Source organism: Pieris napi, chromosome 6, assembly GCF_905475465.1.
Source record: "Pieris napi chromosome 6, ilPieNapi1.2, whole genome shotgun sequence".
NCBI lineage: Eukaryota > Metazoa > Arthropoda > Insecta > Lepidoptera > Pieridae > Pieris > Pieris napi.
The window spans coordinates 12,869,937-12,897,511 of record NC_062239.1 but is presented as its reverse complement, the minus strand read 5'-3'; the positions used below and the strand labels follow the sequence as shown (position 1 = coordinate 12,897,511).

General features: G+C 32.3%; 2 protein-coding genes across 2 annotated transcripts; one reads left to right on the top strand and one right to left on the bottom strand.

The window, feature by feature from the left end:
- The first annotated feature begins 578 nt into the window (after positions 1-578).
- Positions 579-13,420, top strand: LOC125050228 (ATP-dependent RNA helicase DDX24). Its single transcript, XM_047649931.1, has 14 exons — positions 579-815; positions 1,141-1,546; positions 1,772-2,323; positions 2,784-2,936; positions 3,752-3,905; positions 4,429-4,606; positions 4,837-4,966; positions 5,549-5,681; positions 6,158-6,247; positions 10,698-10,809; positions 11,280-11,397; positions 11,855-12,032; positions 12,740-12,908; positions 13,303-13,420. The coding sequence occupies exons 1-14, from the start codon at positions 669-671 to the stop codon at positions 13,399-13,401; spliced, it is 2,619 nt and encodes an 872-aa protein (XP_047505887.1). The 5' UTR covers positions 579-668; the 3' UTR covers positions 13,402-13,420.
- Positions 13,344-26,868, bottom strand: LOC125050230 (myrosinase 1-like). The gene is made up of 11 exons (XM_047649932.1): positions 26,765-26,868; positions 21,941-22,044; positions 20,991-21,138; positions 20,666-20,832; positions 19,151-19,411; positions 18,327-18,418; positions 17,882-18,029; positions 16,947-17,107; positions 15,529-15,678; positions 14,618-14,706; positions 13,344-14,009 (listed from the first exon to the last, which is right to left on the bottom strand). The coding sequence occupies exons 1-11, from the start codon at positions 26,791-26,793 to the stop codon at positions 13,781-13,783; spliced, it is 1,578 nt and encodes a 525-aa protein (XP_047505888.1). The 5' UTR covers positions 26,794-26,868; the 3' UTR covers positions 13,344-13,780.
- Positions 26,869-27,575: the final 707 nt, after the last annotated feature.

Sequence of the window (27,575 nt, the reverse complement as noted above, 5' to 3'; positions counted from 1 at the left end):
AAAATTAATGTCTATGGATTAAATGGCTGATAAAAAATTTATATATTTATCATGCCTACTTTTCAAAATGGCTCTGATATATATATAAAGTACTTTAATATATTATATATCTGTATAAAATAATTTAAATAATGATTAGTGAACTGTGAAGGAAATGTATTTTTTTTTTACTTTTAAGTTCGTTGATTATCCTTACATAAAGAACCAGCATTTAACTGAATTACGTATTTAGAGATGTTATTATAAGCCAAGCCAAAGTTTACAAAATCATATTCAGAAATATTGTTCATGTCAAACATCGCTAAGGTTGTCTGAAGTTTTGTATTGGTTTTATATAATTACAAATTACAGTGAAAACTTTTCGCTAATCGGTGAAGCCCTGTTAAAGTTTTATAGTTTTTTGTAGTTCGTGCTTAATTTATACTCACCTTGAGTTTGTCCACAAGACTACAAGTCACAGAGTATGGTTCTCAAATCTCAATTGACATTTAATTTTCACACTTCACTGTCACAATCACGTTGCAGTGATTAGTGATAATAACATATGTTTTCAGCTATAATATAAAATATTCCGGGTAGTTTGATTTTATAATTTTAAGGTTATACCAGTGTTTCTTATTTTATTTTTAATATTAATTGATATCCTTCTGAAACTTCTTCATTTTAAAATGTCTAAGAAAATAAAAACAATGAATTGGCAAAGTGTTTCATTAGAAGGATTCCCCGTAAATATGTCGGATAAATTCGAAGGTTTTGTGGGCTTAGAAGAGTGTACCGATTATGGTCTGGATAAAGGCAATAAAACAACCAAAAAGGTACAGTATGCGAGCTCTATAAGTTTAAGTTAAATGATCTGGCTATTGCATTAAATAATGATCTAGATGGTATTGCAGGAATAAATATTTAAACAAGCATGCTTCAGGGTCCTCAGAAATGTATGTTTAATACCTTTAATCTAAAAATACAGGCTTAAATATATGGAATGGTCATTTATCAATTTAAACATGTACGCAATATATTCTGTATTTATTCATTGATGTTTGATTAAAACAGTTGCCTAAGCTTTTCTGTTTAATAATTGTTAATCTATAATATCTTTATGTTATTGGTTATTTTAATAGAAAATATTACATTTTCCAGAAAAAGGAACCAAAAAAGCGAAAGACACAAGAAAATAAGCCAGAGAAAGAAAATTGTGTACCAAATAAAAAAATTAAACTGAGCAATGGTTTTATTGTAGAATCTTGTGAAGCAGTCAGTCCATCATTAACTAATGAAGTCACAGTGAATAAGAATAAGAAGAAAAATAAATCTCAATCAGAAATCAAAGTCGAAAGTGTAAAAAAATCTACTACTAAAAATATTTCTAAACAAAAACTTAAACTAGGCGAGAATATAAAAGATGACAAATCTGAATTAACACCTGAAGATATGTTGACCTGGGCTGAGTTTAAGTTGCCTGAGGAAATTGTAAAAGCTTTAATGGAGCTGGGTTTTAAACAGCCAACAAAAATACAGCAATTATCATTACCTGCAGCAATTCATGGTAAATTGATTTAGTTTATATAAAATAATATATATATATATAATATAGTACCTTTTATATACCTTAAATAAATAAGATGTGGCAGTCTGTCTGCGACTATTTCAGTACTATATGTACTTATACAATCTCATAGATTGTTTTATCATAATTTTATGACAAAACACATACAGATATTTTAAGGTACTTCATTTTCCTTACTCTCAATAACCAACATTCTGTTTATAGGACGGCGAGACATTCTAGGAGCAGCAGAAACTGGTAGCGGAAAGACACTTGCATTTGGTCTGCCAATTCTCTCTGGTATCATGAAGCTTAAAGAAAAGGCTAAATTAAAAAATTTAGATGTATATGAAATACCATTTAAAAAAACCTCAGTGAAGAAAAAACAGATAGTTATCAATGAAAAACCACAAAAAAGGACTAGAAGAAACAACAAAAATAGCAAGAAAGTTCAGGCAAAGGAATCATCAGAAGGTTACAGTAGTGGTGATGAAAGTGATAATGTAAGTAATGAAGATAATGCTGGAAATGAAAAAAAAAATACTCCTAATAAATCAGATGATTTTGTTGAAGAAATAGAAATCCCGTTCAAAAAACCAATTGAAGTAGATGAAGGAAATGATAGTGATAGTGATCATGAATATGTACATTTATCAGAAATGTTTGATTCTGATGATTTGGCATCGAGTGATGATGAAAATAAAAATGATGAAAGTAATCTAGACATAAGATCTGATGAACAGGATGGAATTGATGAAGTGGATAAAGATGAAACAGGTATGTGTGTCTCTATTGGGGACTCAGCACTATGTCCCCACTCTCACTGTCACAACCAAAAACAAAATATTTTTCTAAATAGAATTCATTCAATTGCCTCTAATAAAAGCGTTTATTAAAGCCATTTGTAACTCTTAGGGTGCGTACAGACTATGTAACATATTATATAACTTGTGTTTTATAACACGTCCACATTATGTAACCTTGTTATTCAACATTATAACATAAAACAATACTGTACACATTAGAATAACAATGCAATATAACCATTTTAAATAACAAAAGAAAAACAAAAAAACGTAAATGCTGGGTTCGTCCTAGCATACATATCAATAACATGTTATTATAACATGTTTTATAACATTCAGTGTCCACATTATCTGAAACATGTTGTATAGCAATGTTGTATAACATGTTATATTATATAGTCTGTACGCACCTTTATATTTTTTTATTTAAGGAATTGGGTGCGTCAAAGTACTTGAAGGTTCTGATATACCCCAACAAGCATTAGTGAAGACGGGAAAACCACTGTATGCCTTAATAATAACACCTACTAGAGAATTGGCCATTCAGATCAGTCGACATTTGATTGCTGTTGCTAAATATACTGGTAAGTTACATTATATTAATGTGAGGGACCCCAATTGCAGAACAAGAAACACAACCTTTAGTAATATTTTTGTATATGAATGAAGTTCTTTTAATAAAAAGTAGAAATCTATTTTGTCAGTCACTGTTTTTTCGATAATGGCAGTTGTGGTCAGCAGTCTATAGTATGTTTATAAAAAGGTCTATAAATCCATTATATTTACTCTGTCATCTTGTATGCACTACTATAGTTTTAACAAATTCATTTTGACAGTTTATTTAAAAAAAATCACTTTGATATGCTTATCTACAACCAATATTTATTCCTTGACTTGTTTTAGCTATTGCGGAATATGGTTTAGATGAGTAAGAAAATCCATGCAAAATCAACTGCATCATGAGCATACCCCACATACACGTTCACATACATGCCCTCACTTTTACATGATCACACACCACAGCCAAATTATGTATTAACTAACTTAGTTAAATGTATTGAATATTTTTTATTATTTTTTCCCTTTTGTAAATGTATGAACCTTTTTGAAAATATTACGTATTCCATCTTTAGCTATATTTTTAGTGTAATTGTTTGTTTTTATATATATTTTCTGTTAGCTGTGGGATTATGAAATAAATAAATACTTGTCTTGATATTTATATTAATTACTACCTCTATTTATATGTTTCATTGGATTTGACTACTTGAAAAAATTATTTATTTATGGGTGGCAGTCTGGTTAAACGATCTATATGCCTAGTCTTCACATGTAATTAACAAATTAAAAAAAACGGAATAAAAGTTTATTAATTAAATTTATTTTTTTTATATTTTAGGCATAAGAGTTGCAACAATAGTGGGTGGAATGGCGGCTGTGAAGCAAGAGCGTGTTCTAAAAGCATCTCCAGAAGTAGTTGTAGCGACACCAGGTCGATTGTGGGAGTTGGTGAACCAAGGAGAACCACATTTACAACAATTGCCTTCTGTCAAGTATGTATATTAATAATATATTTGTAGAAGATATTTTTAATTAATATGTATTTTGCTTTTATTGTTTATATCATTGTTTTAATTTAATCATATTACATTTCTGATTGCTAGTCATATAAATTGAGAATAAATTCTCATAAAAAGTATAGTAAGTGCCTTATTTGTTGCCATGGTTATTTTACGTATTTTGTAATACAGCTAACATAAATTAAATCTAAAACAACTAAACTAAACATATAGCCAAAGATGGAATACATGATATTATATACAAAAAGGTTCAAACATTTACGAAAGGAAAAATTCAATAAAAATTATTAAATATGTAATACCTAATTCTACTGTGCTGTGTGATGGTGTGAAAGTGAGTTATTTAGCGCTATGGATATCCTTAATACTCCATTTAATCATATTCCGCAATAGCTTAAACAAGTAAAGGTTTAATAGTGAAGTACAAACTATAGTTTAAATTTTTTGTCTACATCTTTTGAGTTTCTACCTCCATTATTTTACTTTTTGTCCGTAGATTCTTAGCTATAGACGAAACGGATAGAATGATAGAACGAGGCCATTTTGATGAGTTGGAACCGTTGTTGGAAAGACTCAATTTGGAGGAGAGTTACAAAAATGCAAGACAAAATTTCGTTTTCTCAGCTACCCTCACAATGGTACATGATTTACCGTCACATATGAGAGGAAAAAAGGTAACAATTATATTTTATTAAATTCACTTAACATACAATATTTGTTCAAAAATTATAAAAGTAGGGTATTTACAAATTTTTAAATAAGGAAAGTTCGTGCGTGATTCAGTGTGTATACGGAAATCCCCGGGATATATTCTCGGCGAAACAATAATTATTACACGTACAACGGGCAATAAGTTTCTCTTAGTAAATTATATTTTATATTTAACTTAATTAAATAATTGTAGGTAACAAAACGAGGTAAAATAATTAACCGCAAAATAGAGAAGATGACGCCGCAGCAGAAGATTAAAAGGCTTGTCACAATGCTGGGTATGACAGACCCCAAAGTTGTTGACATTACTACGCAGAATTTAGGTAAGTGAAAATAAGTCTATGGTGTTTTTATAATCTATGGCTTAAGTTCCTGTTATTAAATTTATTGTTTTTTTACGTTTGACACATTCACAAGTTATACTAACGCTTGACATATTTAAATAAACGGATAGCAGTATGACTCCATTTTTTTTATTTGTTGCTTAACTCAAAACAGAGCATATATTCAATGATTAAATAACATTAAATGCTAGAGTTAATGCTATTTACTTACAAAAAGTTTATTTCCCAATAGCAGAAGTTGTTTTTTTTATAAAGATAGGGGACTTTTCTAAGAACCCTAGAAGATGATACATTACATTGATATGTACCTGTACGGTGCAAGAATCTCTATCCAAAAACTTACGACTCAGATTATTATTATTGAGAATGAAAATATCACGAAACAGATACTAAAAGTTGAGAATAAGAGAAAGGGTTTCAGCGCCACAGGTTTAGTTTTATGTCAATGGAGCCTTCAGGCCATGTACCATTTGGATGCGTTACCGACCTTTAAACACGCTTTTGTAAGGTTTAATCGCCTTGTGCTCAAGTTTTTTACCATTTCTTTTAATACAATTTTAGGTACAGCTGAGACCTTAACTGAGTGTCGTATAGCGTGCTCATTGGAGCAGAAGGACGCGTACCTCTATTATATATTGAGACGTCATCCCGGCAGGACCATAGTGTTTTGTAACTCTATCAATAGTGTCAAACGGTGAGCATATTTTTTTTTTTTTTTTTTTATAGAATGGGGGCAAACGGGCAGGAGGCTCACCTGATGTTAAGTGATACCGCCGCCCATGGACACTCAATGCCAGAGGGCTCGCGAGTGCGTTGCCGGCCTTTTAATAATAGGTACGCTCTTTTCTTGAAGGACCCTAAGTCGAATTGGTTCGGAAATACTTCAGTGGGCAGCTGGTTCCACATAGTGGTTGTGCGCGACAAAAACTGCCTTGAAAAATTGGAATTTCGTATTATTTTGGAGGCTAATTTAGCCTTTCCCTCCAAGTGACCGCGAAACTGAACGTCGTTCGATATGTCAACGCCAAGTATTCCAATGCTGGCTGTGGCTTTAAGAAGAGTGTTTTCGAAAAGAGGAGTAGCGACAAAGGGTGTTTTTTTAGCGGAAATAGCATAGATTTTGATGTGTCTATGGAAATCTTTGGTATACTGATAGTCCTATTCTTTCAGATTGGTACAAATATTGACCTTACTGAAATGTCGCACATTACCGCTTCACGCGAGTATGCCTCAAAGGCAGAGATTGAAAAATTTGGAGAGGTAATGTATACTTTTCTTTTTCGAATTAATTTAATTAAATATGTGTGTGGAGCAAATTTTAATTAAGATATGTATATTAAAATATATATTTATTTATTTATTCAGAAGATTGATAGATTATAAAATATATATAATATATAACATTATGACAATTGACATTATCACAATGTATGGTAGAAAAATATTCTTCTGCAATGGAAGATCTGCTTCAAATTTCTAATTACACCGCAGAATGTTATGAGCAATTACAGAATAAAACTTATGGTTGCAATTATAAAAGCCTCCAATTACCACAGACATCACAACACACTCACAGCCTCACCTACACCACAACAAACACTCAGTTAAAGGAAAAAATTAAGGCAAAAGAAAGGAATTTAATGTATTCCGATGAAATGGGTAAGGACATGGGTACTATTGTACAATTAAATGACGGCCAAACATTTATAAACAGCTGCTATCCCAATGCCACATTTAAAAACATTGTGAAAAATCATATAATCAAAAACAATGATAAATGTAATAATTTAATAATTTTTATAGGGAACAGGGGAAATGTAAATAAACATGATCTTTTAGTATTATATGAAAAACTTTGTTGTTTAGACTCTAAGAGGATTGTTATGTTTACATTTCCCTATAGCCAAAGCTTTCCTAAGGAAGAAAATGACACAAGATATATTCTTAATCAAACATTGCATACATTGGCAATGTATAATGATAAATTTTGTGTCATAGATACCAATAGGTATACAAAAAAGTTTTTTATTACAAAGGGTAGATATTATTACCTACCTGCTTTCTTAAAAAGACAGATAGCTGTTTCGCTATCATATTTTATAGAGATGACAGCCAAGAATTTGGCTAGACCCCTTGCTTCTATTGAGCAAGCATTAGATTATAAGACCTTGGAAGAAATTCCAAATAATATTTATTTAAATTAGATAATAGGACAACAGAGCACCACTCTTGCAATAATAAGGTAAGTATATTATGTGATAAAATTCATTCCCAAAAAATTATTGTGGTTCATCAAAATATACAGGGGATGAAAAATAAAGAATTAGAAATTGAACTATTCTTGAATAGTCAAAAAATAGACTTTTTGTGCATAACAGAGCACTGGCTAAAAAAATATGAAGTTTTGTTTAATTTTTGTAACCACAGGGTTGGTAGTGTGTTTTGCAGAGAAAATGCAATTCATGGTGGCTCATTAATCCTAATAAGTAAAAAACTTAAATGCAAAGAAAGAAAGGATATTATCAGCCTCTCTGTAGAACTAACTATTGAAATCTCCTGTGTGGAACTGGAGCAATTCATTGTTGTATGTCTATATTGTCCTCCATCAGCTGTCTATAATAATGTTGAAAATGTATTAGAGGAGATATTGTGTAAATTAGTAAAGTGTAATAAAGGGCTAATTGTGTGTGGGGACTTTAATGTCAATTTACTTTGTCATTCTAATTCAAGTGTACGCATACTTAGTCTTTTTCGTTCATACAATTTAATAAATCAATTTCATTCACCCACAAGAATAACAGCTAGCACCGCAACTTGTATAGATAACATATATAGTGACATAGCCCCTTTGAATGTTTGTATTTTCAATAGATTTAAATCTGATCACACTGGTCAATGGTTTGAATTCCAATTAAGGAAACAAAAAACATGTAAAAAGAAGAAAATTGTGATAACTCCTATTACAAATGACCGTTTGGACAGATTTAGAGAAGCATTGGTCTATAGAATGCCATTTCTGTGTGGCAACTCATCCCCTAATAATTTATACAATACTTTTTTTGGATCATTTATTGATGAATTCAAGAAAGTATTTACTCAAAAGACTTTATTGGTCTCTGAGAAAACAAGTTTCTGTGACTGGGCAAATGAGGAGCTACATAGGAAAAGGTTAAAATTATATGAAATCTATGACGAAATGCAATATAACACTAGTGTGGAATTTAGGGAATATGTTAGGTTGTATTCAAATAATTTCAAAAAAGATTGCAAAACTGCAAAGTCTCAATATTTAAGTTCAAAAATAAAAAATAGCATGGATAAAGTAAAAGCTACCTGGAAAATAATAAATGAAGAATCAGGTAAAACGTCTGACAAACGAACTGATTATATGTTAAAAGTTAAAGGGAAGTTAATAAAATCTGACCCAGAGGTGGCTTCTTCTTTTGAAGAGTTCTTTACAAATGTACCACTAAATACGACCAAGTCCCTAGATTCTTCACCTGCTGCTGCGATCTCATTGCTAGAAAAATGTGTACCTGAATGTAATATTAAATTTCAGTTTAAACATATAACTTGTAATGATATCGTTAAAACTTTTAAGCTTATTAATTTAAAAAAAAGTAAAGATATATGGGGTATGTCAACAGTCATTTTAAATTCCGTTATTAATGTAATAAGCTCTGAATTGTCTATAATTTTTAACAGCTGTATCGATTGTGGAGTCTTTCCGGACGAAATGAAATTAAGTAAGATTACACCGTTGTTCAAGGCAGGTAGTGAGTCTGATCCGTCAAACTTCAGACCTGTTTCCGTGCTCCCTGCGTTGAGCAAAGTTTTTGAAAAGATAATGTTAGACCAGCTTTCTTTACATTTTAATAAAAATAAACTCTTACATAATAAACAGTATGGTTTCACTAAGGGTCGCTCCACAATCGATGCCGGTGTGAAGTTGATTTCGGACATATTTAACGCCTGGGAAGAATCATATGATGGAGTCGGCGTCTTTTGTGACCTGTCAAAGGCCTTTGACTGTGTTCATCCTGATATACTCGTTGGAAAGCTTCAACACTATGGCGTTGATGGCAAAGCTTCCAGCCTGATGAATTCATATTTAAAGGGAAGGATCCAAAGAGTTCATGTCAATGGAGTCACCTCTCCGGGTTCGCAGGTATCAATGGGCGTCCCCCAAGGATCGATTCTCGGGCCTTTCTTATTTCTGATTTACATAAATGACCTCCCATTCTTTGTCAGCGAAGTTCATGAGATGGTATTGTTTGCTGATGACACTTCACTTCTATTTAAAGTGAATAGGAATAACGTATTATTGGACGATGTAAACAATTCTATCTCTCGTATAGTTAACTGGTTTAATGTAAATAACTTATTGCTTAATGAGAATAAAACAAAATGTATTAGATTTACAACTACTAGCGTAAAGCGAGATATTGGTAACCTGAAAATTAAGGACAGTGAACTAAACTTTGTTGACAAAACTGTTTTTCTAGGCATAACAATAGATAGTAAACTCCAATGGGGCCCACACATAGAGACTCTTTCGAATAGGCTGAGCTCTGCAGCATATGCAGTAAAGAAAATCCGACAGTTTACTGATGAGGACACGGCTAAAATTGTGTATCATAGCTACTTTCATAGCGTTATGTCGTACGGCATTTTATTGTGGGGTGCTGCTGCAGAGGTTCAATCCATATTTGTGCTGCAGAAGCGGGCTGTTCGGGGTATTTGTTGTGTTTCTCCGAGGGAGTCGGTACGGAATAAGTTTAAGGAATTAAATATTATGACACTATCTGGTCAATATATTCTTGAAGCCTTGTTGTATGTCCAAAAAAATATAAACGATTTTAAAACAAATGGTGACTTTCACCAGTATAATACGCGAAATAGAACTAATTTGAGTGTACGACCAACCAGGCTCCAAAAGATAAACCACTCCTTATATGGAAATTGTATTCGTTTTTACAACAAACTCCCAAGCGCAATTAGAGAATTATCACTAAATAAATTCAAAGTCCTCGTTAAACGAAAATTAATCAACAAAGCTTTTTATAAATTTGAGGACTACTTAAATGATCCTAATCCTTGGGATTGAATTGCTCCAGTTCAAACAATTTGTATGACAATACTTGGCGATTAAAAAGAGTGGCGGAAAGTTTCTTGCCAGTTCTTCTTACCCGCTCTACGCCCTTGACTTGCGAACTGGTAGTAAATGTAAATTTACGATTAATTTAACTTGACTATTCAAAAGTGTACATGGTTACCTACTTGAATAAAGATATTTTGAGTTTGAGTTTGAGTTTGAGTTTGAGTATGGGCCAATTACAAATCTTCACATATAGTTTTTTTTTTATAAAATAAGAAGGTAAACATGCCAAATATTTTTAGTGTAAAACAAAAAAGAAAGAACAGAATTTAATTACTTGACAATGACAGGGTTATCAATGTACTTCATTCATCATGGTCGAAATAAATTTGTTCGCCGCTCTAACCATAAAGTTGCTCCCTCTATAATTTGTGTTTACTTTAAGTACATGATTCTTAGTGTTTTGTTATATGTTCGAAGGTTTATTTTGCTTACTAGCTCGGTAAAATCGACCGCACCAGTAGCAATTTTCATATTTGGGTAGTTATTTGTTGTGGTAGCTTTGTATCGAGTTAGTTTTTATATTTATTTTATATTTATATGTACTTATAGGTTTAGAGATGATCCGCACGGAGTCCTAATAGCAACAGACGTGGCCGCTCGAGGTTTGGACATACCCAACGTTGACCACGTGATTCACTACCAAGTACCGAAGACTGCTGAGGTATGGCTATTTGTTAAATTTAGAATAGGTAGTATGGAAAATAATTTTTATTGAGGGTAGTCTGTATAAAACATGATTAAATGTTGAAATTGAAAACAATCATTAATTTATCAAACAATACATAATTGGAATAATATATACATATATATTTTTTATAGAACAGGGGAAACGGGCAGGAGTGTCACCTGATGTTAAGTGATACCGCCGTCTATGGTCACTCTCAATGCCAGTGGTCTCGCGAGTAGGTTATCGGCCATTGTTACATTGTGTAGTAGATTTCTTTATGACGAATGTTAATGAAGCAATGCGATCCCTTTTATATATTTAACGATTATTATATATCATTTAGAATTTGTTAATGCGTAGTAGAGGACCGCCGCAGTCTGCCCATGACTACACTCTGGCGGATGTAGTCATTGCAAAAATATGGAAGTTATTAGTCTTTAGGGGTTTATTGGTTTGCATTTTAGAACTACGTACACAGAAGTGGTAGAACAGCTCGTGCGCACAAGGAAGGGCTCACAATCCTCATGATGGAGCCATCTGAAGCGTACACCTACTCGAAATTATGTAGGACGCTTAATAAAAGTGAGTACTTCGTAGTAAAATCATTCTCACTCCGTAACTCCAACCGTTTTAAATATATCTTTACACTACTGTTTTACATACTAGTTGGCAAACATCTGAGTTTTAATATTATCTATAGGTTAAAATAAAATTCGATTTTTGATGAAATGCTAAGAAAAATATAGAAATACAAGACTTCTTTGTTTCATTAAGAAAGTGCATAATTTCAACGCCCGCCTTTGTAGATATCAATGAAGCACCGAAATTTTTGAAATCCATCAATAAATGTATTTATTTTACATTATTATCCATAAACATTGTATGTATTATTATGTATAATACATGTTTTCTTTCTTTAAATGAGTGAGGAATTAAGAGAAAATATAATTTATTAGTAAATCCGACTAAATCGAAACTTTTCGACTTCTAGAGATATTTTAATTTTAATGCAAATAAAAATGTTTAATAATTTTTTCAGCAACGGAACTAGCGAATTTCCCAATACCAACATCGAGTATAACAGTACTGAAAGAAATGATTAACCTAGCTCGGGAAATAGAAGTGTTGGAGTTGCGCAAGCGGCGATCGACACAGGCCCTCGGTTGGCGGGAAAAGGCCGCTCGAGAAATGGATATTATTATTGATGACGATGATGTGTATCCTTTATTACATTTTTTATAGAATAGGGGCAAACGGGCAGGAGGCTCATCTGATGTTATGTAATACCGCCGCCCATGGACACTTATTGCCCGAGGGCTCGCGAGTTCGTTTCCGGCACATGGCTTAGTGGTTAACATATCCTGGGTTAAGTTCGGTAGCGGTTGTTGTTAAAATAAATGAAACACATTGGTCAAAGCTAAGTGTCAAATGTCGTTTAAAACAAGACTAAACAAGCTTATGACATACAATTTAAGGGGTAGTGGGGTTTAAACGCTAGAGTAAGAAAAAACTGAATTTATTAAAGGGTTCTTAAATCTAAGTGACACATTTGGTACCTATAAAGAATATGAGTCTAGTCGGCCTGTACATTATTAGAAACGAGAATGTATATTACAATTTATGAGTGTATAAAAAACTAAAGGGCTCATTTATTACTAGAAAAACTGACGTTTTACATTTTATTGGCTACAAGTGTTTGTTAACATTTCGTATGCCCTTATAACTAAAGTTTGGTTACATGACTCCTGGTTTGATTTTTTATTAAAAATTAAAACAGGTTAACACAAGTCCTTCGTAGCGAAGACTCATGGGATCTATTGTATATTAAAATAACTCAGAAATATAAGACGTCACACTACAATGCACTAATGTTTAATATGTTAAAAGCGATTTAATCAAATATTTAACTTACAAAATAAATCAGACCGGTAAAGGAGATAGATCCGAAGTTAGATAGAGAGCTCCACAACAAAAAGAAACGGCTAGAGAGCATGCTGTCTCAGCCGATTTTCCCTAAAGGCTTCTCCTACAAGTATCCCACGTTGAATGATGTCAACGCTTTGCAGCCAGCCACTGAGGAGAAAGCCTTAGAAGTTAGTTTTTTATTTATCTTGTATTCAAATAGTATTAGAAAGTACTACAGTTACATTTTCTGTCTGCAAGCAAAACCTGTATCGCTACTAAATGTTAATTCAAATTTCGCGCCTTTTAAATGTCACTGTCACTTTTCATTCATTTTGTATTGTCTGTGATTTGTTCCTTTTACTCTGTGCCACTCCTGTGAAACTCGTAATAGTATTGGCCTAAAGGTCTAGATACCAGGCCATAAACTCCAAAAAAAAAAACTCGTAATAGTATAAAAATGTTGTCCTCTAAATAAATTATATTTTTAGCATTGCATCCATACCATGGTTACGATTCTATTGCTAGTCTAGTTCTCACTAGTTATGTAGCTTTTAGTATTGAAATGTATTTATATTTTTTCAGCTTATGAAGAAAGCATTAGAAACGGGTGAATTGAAGAAAGAAAAAAGAAAGGGAAAGAACCAGTCTTTATTGCAATTAGAGAAATCTTTTAAGAAATAAAGTTTTATTAATATTTTTATTTATTTTTTTATTGTATACTTACCCAATTGAAAGGGTGCGAGCGAGTGTGACCAAATAAAATTATGAATTACGTATTTAATAAAACGTTAGGTAATACGACTGCATATGCTAAAAGAACATATCCTTTGGAATTGAGAATAACTAAAAAAAACAATTTATTACAGTTCTTTTGTAGTCTGTCTGTTTGACGTTGTTTGGCGGGAAATCAAAGGAATTCAAAGTATTGTGAAGTACCTAGTTTCCAACTCAAGAGTAGGTGCAGAAAGAGAAGTTATGGCATTTTTAATTTATCTATAGCAAAAGATAACTCAAATATGATTTCAACTTACAAGTAAGGGATATAAACACCTATTTTATATTAATGATTTAATAACCTTACAAGTGAGACAATCAATAAATAATCTATGAACGAATTTCTGTGACCACGATTCGCGTTATAACCTATAAGATCCATATTTTTTGTACATTCATGACTTATATTAAGAGAATGGCTGTTAATAATACACGCGTAGTACTTTGCTGAAAGCCGCGGCTTTCTCCGGCGTTTTGGGTCAGCGAAGTCCACACTGTAAAGGCCAAAGGTCGATCTGAAAAGTCGGGAATGTTTCTGTTAATTCACATTAGTTTATTCATAGGTAAAACTCCGACTTATTTTAAATTACTTAACCCCGTGCACTGAGACAAGGTCTTGTTCGCTTGCAGAAACCGCGCTCTCGAGACGATTTTGGCCAAATTAGATAAACATCTTACGGGTTCTATAAAAAACAAAGTGCCCATGTTGAACTTGCACCCTCCACAGATTCACTGTCAGGTTAACTATCACTCTATAATTCTTATCTATCGCCGCCTCATCACTTTCTTTACCCCTAGATTCTTTCGTTTTGCGGCATAATCAGCCGGAAATGCGGGCGAAACTATATCATTCAAAGCGGCAAAATCGAAGTTGTTCGACCTACAGCTGTCAGCAGGGGTCAAGCACTTTTCTTTATTATATGACAGTTTTAAACGAATGCTACGCTGATCATAATATCCACTCTAGAATATTCAGCTGGGTCGCTTGAGTTGACGTTAGCGCCGCTCTAGTGCAAAGGGAATTCTGAATTTTAATTCAATTTATGCTTTATTGCTATCCCTCCATAAAACAAGGAAATTAGGGACCCAATACAATAGAATAAAATGTCACTGAGATACTAACTCGTAACCTGAAATCCATTCGAAGCTGTCCAGCAGCGACCAGTAGGTATAACCGATGACGCTCACATTATGCTTTATAGCTAGCAATACCTGAAAGTAAGTTATTAAATCCCCTGTTATCGAAAATTATTCTCGTAACGTCAGTTGTAGCAATTATCCCAGTGAGAGAATCAAAATTTAACGAATAGATTTAATATATGATCGTGGTTTCGAATTACAGCGAAATAATAATTGTTTCTAGAAGGATCAAGAAATCTCTCTTCTCAGTCGCATTCTTTTCTTCATTGCTGTAGGTGGCGACTCTTAAAGGTGCCTGCTGCCACAAATTTAAACATAAAATGTCTCGTGCATTTAGAGCCTTCTTAAAAAAATCAGAAATTAAGAGATACAATAGTTGACAGATTGTTTTACTTATAAACCTGCTTTAGGATTAAGTAATTTTTTGTCAGGTAACAACAAAAGTAAATGACGATCTAGAAAAAAATTAAGAAAAGCAAAACTGATTGGATTAGATTAGAGCACTTAATAAGAACTAAACAGTGAAATGGACAATACGTATTAAAATGATATCGTAGAGATTCAATTATTTATTGCTTGTGTTCTTTGTTTACAATTAGTGTAGGTACACAGCCTTTTTAATATTTTTTCATTTATTATTATAAAAACAAAATACTAAGCAATAACTATACGTATTTGCAGCAAATTCGGCTTTCTTGTATTAACTTTAATTTGAACTGATATTTGTGTTGTCAATAACTTTTTTATATTCACGCTATAAATTTCATCATTCACCGTACAATTTTCTTTCTCATTCTACAATACTTTCGTTCATGGACCGGCTGGCGACACTTTTGCCTATTTGAGGCAAATGGATTTCTGTACAATGTCTATGGTACGAGCATTAGTACTTACGTGTTCTAAATGAGCCCTAATACTTTGGACCCTCTCGATATCATTGATACTTTGCCACCCAGGGTAACCATTTTCTGTGATCAGAAAGTCTACGTTACCATAAGTATTCTTTAAGTATAATAACATCTTTCCTAGACCTTCTGGGAACATCTGAAATAGTAACTTAAACTTTAGTCATTTTAAAAAAATAAAATAAAATATGTTTATTATGGAACATAAGATACATGTATCACTTATTCCACGTCATTAAATTTGAATTTGTAGGCATCCCTACTCATCGGCAAAGAAGACAGAGGGTGTAGGCCGAGAGAAAAAGCCGGCGTAAAAAACTCTCGGTACTCTTTTAAAATATCAAATCATCAAACAACACTTATTTTAAAACAATTATCGCAAATTAATTAGAGGTAGCCTGTCTAGCACTAGTCCCAGGCCCTTTTATCAACTAGATAATCGTTGACTTTATAGTAAACCTTTTTACACAGCTTTTCTTTAATACATTTCTTAAATTTATTGAAAGGCAGAGATAAAAGAGCCTCTGGGATTTTATTAAAGAAGAGTATCCCTTTCCCCAAAAAAGAGTTACTAACTTTAGATAGTCTAGTACGGGGAAATTGCAGCCTGCGTTTGTTCCGTGTATTAACATTGTGCGTATGTTCTATTCTAGTAAACTTATCACTATTTTTGTATACATACATAATATTTTCATAAATATATTGCGAGGGAAAGGTAAGTATATTAATTTCCTTGAATTTATCTCTAAGAGATTCCCTACATTTTAAATTTTAGATTGCACGAATAGCCCTCTTCTGCAGGATGATTTTCAAGCCATCAATCTTAACTAAAGAGGCAAGATTTGTATGAACCGATTTTAAAAATTCTTTCATCATTTGAATCATCAATCACTGATTAGTATAGGTTATTTTAATTGCAAGAAAAAATATGGATCCCTACTGAAACTATGATAATGTTACCCAATGTGTAAATAAATGCCTATAAAATATCTGTCATCGCATGCGCTGCGAAAACTATTGATGACTGAATAAAAAAATGTTCCACACTATTAAAGAACAGTACTATATCTACAAAATTTTTTACAAAAATAATTGTCCCCGTGCAAAGCCGGGACGGGCCGCTAGTATAATAAGTGTCAACTGTTAAATTGTAAAAACAATTGCGCTTGAAAAAATCTTAGGGATATAAACTTGGCCTGAGATTTCTTTGTTCTACTTATATTTTCCTCATTAAGATCATTCCTCCTCCATCGAATGCGACGATGTGTAGAGGGGAAAGAACTTCAAAGAGGATTACTTCGAAAAACAATAAAAGTATTGGCAACTTTCTACATGACATTTTCTAAACATTTTCAGTGTTACCTAGGTAATAGCTTTACAAACAAAATAATACTATTGTAAGCGTACCGGTAGCATATCAATAGAGGTGTGTTTCGCTCCTGGTGGCAGTTCCAACATAGCGTCAAGCTCAGGCGACCCATTCGAAAACCAATAGCCCCTTTCTCCTGGTAACGCTTGCCTGATGAGCCGGCTTGAGTAATAGTTCATGCCGTAGAAGTCTGCTGTGCCTAAAATTTACATTTATCTTCATATATAACTAGGGTTGCGAGCCGTAATTTATAATAAAGTATTGTTCTTTATTTCAGGTAATTGTACTCTATACTTTATGAGTTTACGAGAACAATAAAGTATACGAAAATACATACTTTGTTTCGCATGATGTGATATCTTTAGTCATAAACGTTAAATTGTTTAGTTGAAATACTAATTTAATACAAACGGCAAAAAGCTATAAAAATATTTAGAAATATATGTGGTATTATTATTAATTATGATCGATTTTGATCGATTTTTAAGCTGTAATTTAACTTTTTTATTATTATATCGCAATTTGTATATTTGTTGTCGAGTGACTTTGAAAATAGCAGGTTTGCAAGAAGTAGTAATTATTGTAATTACGATCAATGTCCATGTTTAAAATTACTACAATCCTTATAATTGTTTCTATGTAGTAATTAAAAAATTATCATTATTATATTAATTACAATGGTATTGACTTTTTGTGCAATCAATAATTTTATCTCTCAAATATAATTTATACGTATAGATTGATTAAATGTTTGATGTTTTTAATTGGAACTATTTATTTACTTTGTTGAACTAATTATTTTTTGTTGGCTTTAGGTATCACTTATATAAAACACCCTATGTATTATTAAAACCAAAACTTTTAAAGAAATTTATCTTGTTTTCATAGTTTTATAATGTGGTTGACATTATAAAATTATGACACGTTATAATAATGTTTTACACGCAACAGCTGTGTAAGAATTCCCAGTTACCTTTTACAAAAGCCTTCTCCTGTTCAGTGAAAGAAGGAAGTCGAGATTCGTTGTATCCTTGCTTCAAACTAACTCTTAACATTAGTTTCTCGATGCTTGGAGGCCATCCACCTTCTCGACTGAATATTGGGTGTGAATATCTACCAATCTTGAATGAATGGAATAATTTTCTAAATAGTTTATTACCGAATTATTACCAATTTATAATACCAACTATTTTTTTATAGGAATTTTTATCTAATCGAAATTGTAATGATTTTAAGTGTACATTAAATATATTAAAAAAATGAATTGCCGGAAATAATATATCATGTAATTATTAATAATGGCAACACTAAGTCATATTAGCCACTGGTTTCATTAAAGAACAAATGAAAACTAAAAAGTTTTTTCGTTAAATAGGTTTTGTATACCATATTTCTTTAGATTAATATGGGTTGCCTACCATGTGTTCCCTTCCAAGGTCTCGTAACTCATCATCGCGTGGTGATTCCTTCGAATCTATCCAGAGAACATTGTTAGCTAGTGAAAGTTTACCTACAAAAAAGATCGTAAAAGTAAATGAAGACTTAAAGAAGTAGGGTAATGCATTCAAATGTAATTAAAATGAATTGCTTTGAAATGTCACATGGAGTTTGGTATACAGCTAAAAACCTTATCTAAAAACCTTTAAAAAATAATAAAGGAGTTGCTGTTTTATTGTTACTTCCTCATCCGTGCTTGATTTGAGAACTAAATGGAACATTTTGAAGCACTAAATTATTAGTTTGAACTGACGTTGAAAGGTGAAGGTTACATTTTGGTTTAATTTGACGTTATTTCACAGGTGCGGAGTGGAAGAGATAATTGCCCACTCAGAAAGAAAATCTATTGCTGTCAAAGCCGGTTCAAATGCATAAATTTAGAGTGGAATTCTAACAATGCAGTGTATTTTTCCTTAATAATAATATAGAAATGTAGAGAGTGACGAAGTTCCTGTCTAGTCGGTAGACCGAAGCTGCGTTGGTAGGATGGAGTTTACAAGGACCTTCAAATGTGTGCGAAGTTGGACGCAAGAAGCACGAGATAGATTGCAATGGGGAAAAATACTAAGGCCCACAAGGGCTGTACGGCTCTCTCTTTCTTCACGGCATGAAGATACTCATAGGCAAATATCTCGAGGAAGGTAAGGTTGGGTAAGACACCAACAATTGACGATATCCATCAAGCACATACGGCTGATCTCCTACTCCAACCAAATAAAATCAAGAAACAGTATGTTTTTCTCACCATTATATTTTTCCCTGTATTCCCTCTGATACAGTCTATAAGCCTTGGCATGTGCCATTAAAACGTTTTTATTGCAAATATATGGAGCCAATTCCTGCTCCTGAATATCTGGAGCGAAAGCACCTGAGTTGTAGTTGAAGTCGCATATCACGATAGGCTCATTAATTGTTATCCACGTTTTAACCCTGTTGCCATAGTTACGGAAAAGAATGTCTGCATAGCTCTCAAACCAGTCTACTATGAGAGGGTTGGTCCAGCCTCCTGTAACAATAAACTCCAAATCAGGTTTATCCAAATTCACCACACATACGCGGATTGACAACGGACATGGTGTGTGTGTGTACGAAGCTTGGCATGATAGTTATAGATAGATGCGATAGATGCCTACAAGAGAATGCTTTTTATAATGTAAGTGTTATTAGCACTAATTAATTATATCAGTTTTTAGATCTTTAGCGTTTTGTTTTATAAGCTACGTACATTTATATGACCCGTGACAACATACTGCATACGTAGCTTTTTATGGCATATAGTTTTAACTTTATGCCAATTTCAAGTAAAAGGTAGGGAAAATACAAGCGAGAAAGAATAAACAAAGACATCAAAAGGATAAGTTAGTTAAAAACAAAATAATGTTACGTATGAAACGAACTACCAGCAAAGTTGATATCATGATCTTTTTGGTAATAAATCATTCATTTTAAATCAAACAAATGTAATAAGAAAGGCCCAAGGAGAAGAAGGAGAAGAAGGTGCCATAAAAAAGGTGTATAGAATACACCTTTTTTATGGCACCTTGGCAAGATAAAGAAGCGATTGCAGGAAGATGATGAAGTAAGAAAGCCATGGATATTTGGAAAAAGCTGGAGGAGGCCTTTACCCGTGAAGGGGTTCCGATCAATGGTACTGAAGGATGTCAGGATATTAGGATAACAAGAAATACATCGTATTAAACAATTCTAAACCGTAACTTTTGTAAAAATTGGAAATAAACGGACTATATTATTAAAACATATATAACAGAATCCCAGGAAACAACGACTTATGTAAAAATTAAAATACAATTTTAATTTGTTTAGTTCTTAACAGATTAACAATATTATAAAGTAAGATAATATTATTAATTTCATTACATAATCTCATAGCTACCTTAAAGATTATACACAGACAGAGTTTTATCTTAATTACCGAGTATTTATTTTAATAAGGCCTTAAAATAGATATTTTTAACTATTTTTTGTGAAATATAAATAATTATTAATTATTCATAATTTACCTCATATATATATATATATATAGTCTGTTATATAAATAAAGTTCAATTAAATTTAATAATGCCGTAAAAAACTTGAGAAATTAGTTTTAATATTACGTGTTTTATTTGCTTGATTTCGTTGTAGAGTTATTTGAATTTATCTATTTAAGATTGTTTTAAAACAACTGGTTAAATTAACCACCAAAACGATTGAATTGGTTTAAGTACATACAAGCGATATGGTCACGTGATAATCTTACCCAAATCCTGTAACTTAACAGGCAAGTCCCAATGGTATATGGTTACAACGGGTTCAATGCTATAGAACAATAATTCATCAATAAAGTCATCGTAATGTTTTAATCCGGCTTCACTTATGTTATTTGGAAGGCCAGTCGGCATGATTCGCGGCCATGATATTGAAAATCTAAAAAGTATAAAGAAATATAGATTCCTAATTTACCAATACAAATGTATTTCTTTCCGTATTCTTTTCGGATCTTTCCCTGCTGTCTCTTTGTGCCAGTGAAATAGATAATACAACTGCAAATTGTTAAATAAAAACAAGCATTGTTTATACTTCACCTGTAATAATCTAGACGTAGCTCTGCAGCCAGCTTTATGTCTTCACGCCATAAATTATAGGTGTTTGAAGCAACATCACCATTAGACCTATCAGATATCGTTTCTGGGTGATTGTGTAACAATCTATCCCAAATACTTTCACCCTTGCCTAAAACCCAAATAATTAATTACCAAGGACGTCTCAGTAACTAAAACATATATTTAGAGACCAAAAGGAGAAACGTTATTTCAGTTTGAAGGCTCAATTATGTTGGTTGCAACCGGAGGTCTAAAAAAAATAGCAATTTTTTTAAACAATTTTTATTAAAATAAAACTTATAATTTAATTAGAAATCCTTAATATTACTAGGGCTTCACATAGAGTAATATTTGATTAAAAAGGAAACAAAACAAAGGAAGAGATGTGTTTCATAGTGGACTGGACGTTTACTGTAGGAACATTAACATCACGATGTATGGTATTATAGCTATAATCTGCGCTTACAAAATAACTGAGAGACTTATAATATGACGTACGAATATATTCCGGCCGCTAATTGGCCGGCCAATCAGTGGTAAGACTAATCGAGGACCTGGTTTGGTGTACCTACTGTCCATTCTCCACAATATTTTTTAAATTCTTATATTACATATTATGCTTTAATTACGAAAGTACTACCAGTTCAATACCCGCTCTGCAATAATGGACATTCTGTCTACGTATATTATCGCATTTCACATTCGCTTGATCGGTCAAGGAAAACATCGTGAGGAAAGCAAGCGTTAGACCCAAAAAGTCGACGGCGTTTGGTCAGGCACAGGAGGCCGCCTCGCCGTGATCGCCTACTTGCCTCTTAAAATAACAAGTGATCATGAAACTGATACCGAAATCTGAGGCCCAAACGTAAAAAGGTTGTAGCGGTTTTTTTAAATGCTTTAACATTGTATAGTCTTGGAAATTCATGACTTACCATCTACATTCCACGCGCCCTCAATTTGGTATGCAGCCGAAGCGGCGCCAAATTTAAAGTTGGGTGGAAAGTCTTGTAAACTGCATTTTCCCACCAACCAAAATCTGTAACAATAATTATTGTATAATCGTTTACTTCACTAACGTAGAGAAAACAGTTGGGGAAAGATTTTCGGCATTTTCTTGTCGACGGAGTTTAGGTTTAGGAATCTAAAAAAGGTTTTACGTGCACTGAATGGCGGACTACAGAACCCCAAGGTTCTTACTGAACACCCAACCTGGTGGCAAGAGAAAATTCGGTAGAGCGAGGCTGCGATGGTGCGATGTAGTTGTCAAAGACCTCGAAACAATATGTGTTCCAAGTTGGACGGAAGAAGCATGAAATAGATGGCAAAATATGCTTGAGGAGGATAAAACCCATAAGGGGCTGTATATTGATGATATTGATGATGATATACATTTCATTTATATGTTACAGGAGGCAGACGCGCAGGAAGCTCACATGATGTTAAGTGATACTACCGCCCACTCGCACTGCTAGAAGGCTCGCAAGCGCGCTGCCGGCCTTTTAAGAATTGGTACGCTCTTTCCTTGAAGGACCCTAAGTCAAATTGGTTCGGAAATACTTCAGTGGGCAACTGGTTCCACATAGTAATATACATTTCATTTATATGCAACTGGCTGAGTATTACTTTAAATAATAAAAAAATGGTCGGATTTATATAAAAAAGACGTAGTAAACCACAGTAGAAGGACATGTCTGCACATCTTATTAATATATTATGTCCTATTATAAGACATCTTGGGCGCCTACTAAAGCGCAGCATACGAAGCTACAGGTGAATCAAAGGTCGATGGAAAGATGTATGATAGGGAAGAAAAGAATAGACACAAAATACAGCTTTAGGAAAAGCAACTAAGGTAGCAGATGTTACAATAAAAATAAATAAACTAAAGTTGAAACGGGCGGGGTACATAGCAAGAGGAACAGAAAAGTGGAGCAAAAAGTACTAAAACTGGTGCACAAGACAGCAAGCGAAAAAGAGGACCACTTAGAAGGTGGATACACCAAATTAAAGAAACAGGAAGTGGTACATGTCAGAGAGTGGCACAGTGCAGAGAGGAATGGCGGGATTTTTAGGAGGCCTTTGCCAAAAAAAGGGCACACAGATACCAAAAAGAAGATTGAAATAGTGTTTTAATGTAATTATTATTATTAGAAGAAGTACACTTGTACACAGCTTTTCAGTGGTATCTTCAGTGCTGGTTACTAAATATTAACTAGTAATACATTATACATTTGAACATATATTCAACATTGTAAATTTTACTCACAATCGAAGGTTACTAAAAAATCGTGATCGGAAAAATTAGAAAACCTACTTAAAGTATGACTTTAGAAAATCTAAACATAGATTTGTAAGTATCATTATAACTATATCTAGTCAAGTCAAGTCATTTATTCAAATAGGTAACACAGTGTACACTTTTGAACATTTGACCGTAGGAAAATCGAATCAACAGGTATACATTAAGCTATGCTTGTGTGTGTTTAATTTTAAAACTATGTAAAAAAAACGATATAAACCGTCTAAGTTAAATAGGTGTCTGCGAAAGCGTCAAATCAATGGAGACCGTAATTCACATGAATTATTGCTAAAGTATGAACTTAAAGTATCCACTTATAGTTAATATTGGTTGTGATATAATACCAAATTCTAAATTAAATGACATTTATTAGTATAGATATCGGCAACCGCGTCGGGCATAGATAGTAAACATTCAAATTTACCTCGATTATACCAGCTGTGTTCCTGAATAACATTGGAAACTATAAGAATATTTTATTTTATTTTAATTCTTTTTTGTGTAATTTACTTTTATAATAATTTTAACTTTTATCTTTTATAATCCCTTTAATTAAGTAATCTATGGTTATTTTGTCGCATTTGTCGAAATAAGCGAATGTTATATTTTATCGCAATCACTTTGCGATAAATTAATTTTACGCTTAACATAATATATATGAAACACAATCTTGTTACAACTTATATCGCGTGACAGAATTGAACCAATTGAATCAACTTAATCAGACATTGAATACGTGAATTTGACGTTTGGTTTTACCACAAATAAACGAAATTTGCGCGTCGCAACTTAAGGCAATTTAATATTATATTGTATTAAATTATATTATTTGAAACTACCAGACCCTTAAGTTTACGAATGTCAAGATATTCATATTTTAATAGGAATTAATTTATTTTGGTATTTGGTCCGGGAAATTTTCTATTCATGTACCTTTCTTTAAAAACCACAAATTGGCCTGTATAGTTTCCCCCTTTTTACATAAAAGATATTTTTATTTATTTAAAAAAAGCACAAAAAAGAAACACATACATTTACAGAGAAAAGACGACATACAAAATACAATACATGCATGTGCATCAATGACAAGTGTGCACAACATTTAAAGTGAAAGAGACAATAAATAATGCAAAAAAATAAACGACAATCTAGTATTTTTTAATTTGTTCTTTTCACATACTTAAGTCGAAGTATTAACTGTATTTTTTTAAGACAGTCTAAACTGTCAGAACTCAAGCAATCTCTACAAAAGCTAGCATGCAATTTATGAATTTTAATGCAACAACACATTAAAAAAAAATATTTCGAAATTTTTCTCTCGTAATCTTGTATCAGGGAGTATTATTAATATATTCTACGATTATTTGATCTAGCCTAGATTCTAGCTCCGTCAGCCACTTTATTGGTGGCAAATGATCGGGCCTGCTAATCAATGCGACCTAATTTAGATATTTGATTTACACAAAGGTCCAATATTTTCACATCATGTTAAATTTGAATAATTTTACTTGACCCTAATGTGTAACGACGCGTTACAGATTCAACAAAAGATCTCGTGAAATTCATTGTCACACTATAAATCATTTTTGATTTGAAAACATTCAAATTTTCACGCCACTAATTTGCGTTGCCTAGTTTTACTTTTTATATTGGTTTATTTATGAATATATTTTATTCCTAGAATAAAGTTCACAAAAGATAGTGCGTCTGTACAAGAACTACAATCTAGGCTATACAATAATGATGTCTAATAAGTAATATTATGTTGACTTAAGTTTATAATACTAGTGAATAGCTTTAACTGTCGTCTTAGCTCTATAATAATATTATGTTGACTTAAGTTTATAATACTAGTGAATAGCTTTAACTGTCGTCTTAGCTCTATAATTTATTTATTTATTTCCTCAACAGTATTCCTACAGCTACGCACTAAACAATATCCAAACAATTACATTGTAAACAAAAGCCAAAAACGGAATACACATTAAAACATAAACAAAGCACAGTTTTACCTATTTATACAAAAAATATAACAAAGTATGTATTTATAATAAATTCTAAGTTCTAAGATTCATTGATCATTATAACATATATTTAATATAAATTTTTCGACACTATGTTCGTGTGTCCGAGATACCGCATATATTCACTATACTAGATTTAGTAACTTAAAAGGCTTAGTTCTCTTTAGGTGTCTTGTTCCTGTTGTATCAAGAATTGATAAGAATAAATAATATTTTGATTTCATTTAGTTCATTACTTGAGAAGACTTAAAAAGAACTAACTTAAATCAGCAACTTTCAGTTTACGACAGTTCCATTATTCTTGAATTGCCTCTTAAAAGTGGTCTAACATTGTATTGTTTAAAAACATATTCGAGTCCTATTAAAAATTCACTTAACTAATTAAATTCGTCATTCATCGAACGGCTCATTGGTCTAGTGGTTAGTACCCCTGACTGCGAATTCATGGGTCCCGAATCGATCCCCGGCTGAGACGAACATCGATGTGATGAGCATTTGGTGTTGTGCTTAGGTCTTGGGTGTTTAAATATGTATTTATATGTCTATCTATCTATAATATGCATGTATATCCGTTGCCTAGTACCCATAACACAAGCTTCACCAGCTTAGCATGGGACTAGGTCAATTGGTTTGAATTGTCAAAAAAAAAAAATGTGTTAAAAAGCTTATTTTCATGTCACATAATAATTATTTTAACTTTAATTTGATGAGAACATCACTTGTTACACACGGACGCTATTAGCTAACTGGAAACACTTATTAAAATCCAAATAAATAATTTGAAAAATTTAAAATGAATTTGGTGTTTATTTTAATACTTGACGAGAAGTCCAAAGTGAAACTTTTTTACTATATGCGCAAATGGATGGAGAAGATAATTAATTTCACAAAATTAATTTCTTAATTACCTAATGACTTTTCGTTTACTTCAGGTTAAATACGGGTTAAATTATAAAACAATCATTCGGCGTCTAATTGGCATTTTAAGCATTAGTTGGTCGTGGACAGTTAAAAGATTTCACTTTCATCTAAGAAATATTCTAGAGGGTTAGGTCATTAAAATTGTAGAACCTCTACTAGCATAAAGAGTAAATGATTACTAAATGACTAGATTTATTGCACATTCATAATATTCCGTTACTAATAAATTATAATTTAAATTAAATAATCATGAAAAATTAAATATTTTAAAACGTCGTTTTTCGCTATAGATTCAAATGTAGGACAAAGACAAGAGTTTAGAGAATAAGAATGACCTACTTCTGAAGTTTTAAGCACTTTGTACAAGAAATTAAATTAAGTTTCCTTAATTATAAATTGATCTTAAATAAAAAGTAAAAACAATAAAGTTTAAATGAAGACGATTTAGATTGTTACCGATTTTCTGGTTTTCTTTTAAGCCTAATTAAAATTCATTAAAATAAAAAACTTACCCAAACACGAGCGTCCATACCAGTGACATTACGAATAATGTATTTAATAATCATGAAAGAAAGATTATTTAATAATATTAAATTAAATGAATAATATTTTATTTGCCGTGGTCTTTTGCAACACTCGTGTGAGACTCAGGCATCCCTCTCAGATGCAGTTTAAACAATGAAAATTCTTACGTATTTATCATTAAAAAATAAACGTTTGTACACACGTTAGAAGTGTAACAAGATAAAAATCTTTTCAAAAATTTTATTCTACGTTAGTAGAAAAAATTACACTAACAATATAAAAAAGGGATTTAATACATTAAAAGTTTTATTATAACGCATTAACTAGTTAAATAAAGTTTATTTAAATATCACAGAAATGGATTTTTTTTTAGCATGAAACTTATACTTACTGATATTTACTATTTAATTCACATTCATTGGTTGGAGTTCAGCGTTGCGATTCTGTAACTCACTTTTCGAACTCACACAGTGCGCTCACAGTAGTCGCACTCATCCTAACAGTTAAAGGGAAATGGGGAAATGTAGATGGGTCAAGAAGACCTGATGTTAAGTGATACTACCGCCCATGGACACTCTCAATGCCAGAGGGCTCGCGAGTGCGTTGCTGGCTTTTTAACTGTGTTTTGGTTATGGTGATATTAGTCGTTTTGTAATCTTCATATGAGATAACAGTGTAAAAATATAAGTGTATATTTGAAGTATTTCTGAAGCAATCCTTTTCACATCAGCACAGATTCTTAAAAGGATGTTTGTGGGCAGCCTTTTACGTCGGATTAGCCTCCTTTTCTGCCAATTC

What these genes read in the sequence shown, in the direction of transcription:
- LOC125050230 (XM_047649932.1), bottom strand. Translation starts at nt 26,793, where the DNA reads ATGTCACTGGTATGGACGCTCGTGTTTGG. An exon ending in GGGCGCGTGGAATGTAGATG is followed by an intron (nt 21,139 to 21,940) that starts GTAAGTCATGAA and finishes TTTGGGTTTTAG; the next exon opens with GCAAGGGTGAAAGTATTTGG. An exon ending in ACCTTGGAAGGGAACACATG is followed by an intron (nt 18,030 to 18,326) that starts GTAGGCAACCCA and finishes CATTCATTCAAG; the next exon opens with ATTGGTAGATATTCACACCC.
- LOC125050228 (XM_047649931.1), top strand. Translation starts at nt 669, where the DNA reads ATGTCTAAGAAAATAAAAACAATGAATTGGCAAAGTGTTTCATTAGAA. An exon ending in ATTACCTGCAGCAATTCATG is followed by an intron (nt 1,547 to 1,771) that starts GTAAATTGATTT and finishes TTCTGTTTATAG; the next exon opens with GACGGCGAGACATTCTAGGA. An exon ending in ATGTAGGACGCTTAATAAAA is followed by an intron (nt 11,398 to 11,854) that starts GTGAGTACTTCG and finishes TAATTTTTTCAG; the next exon opens with CAACGGAACTAGCGAATTTC.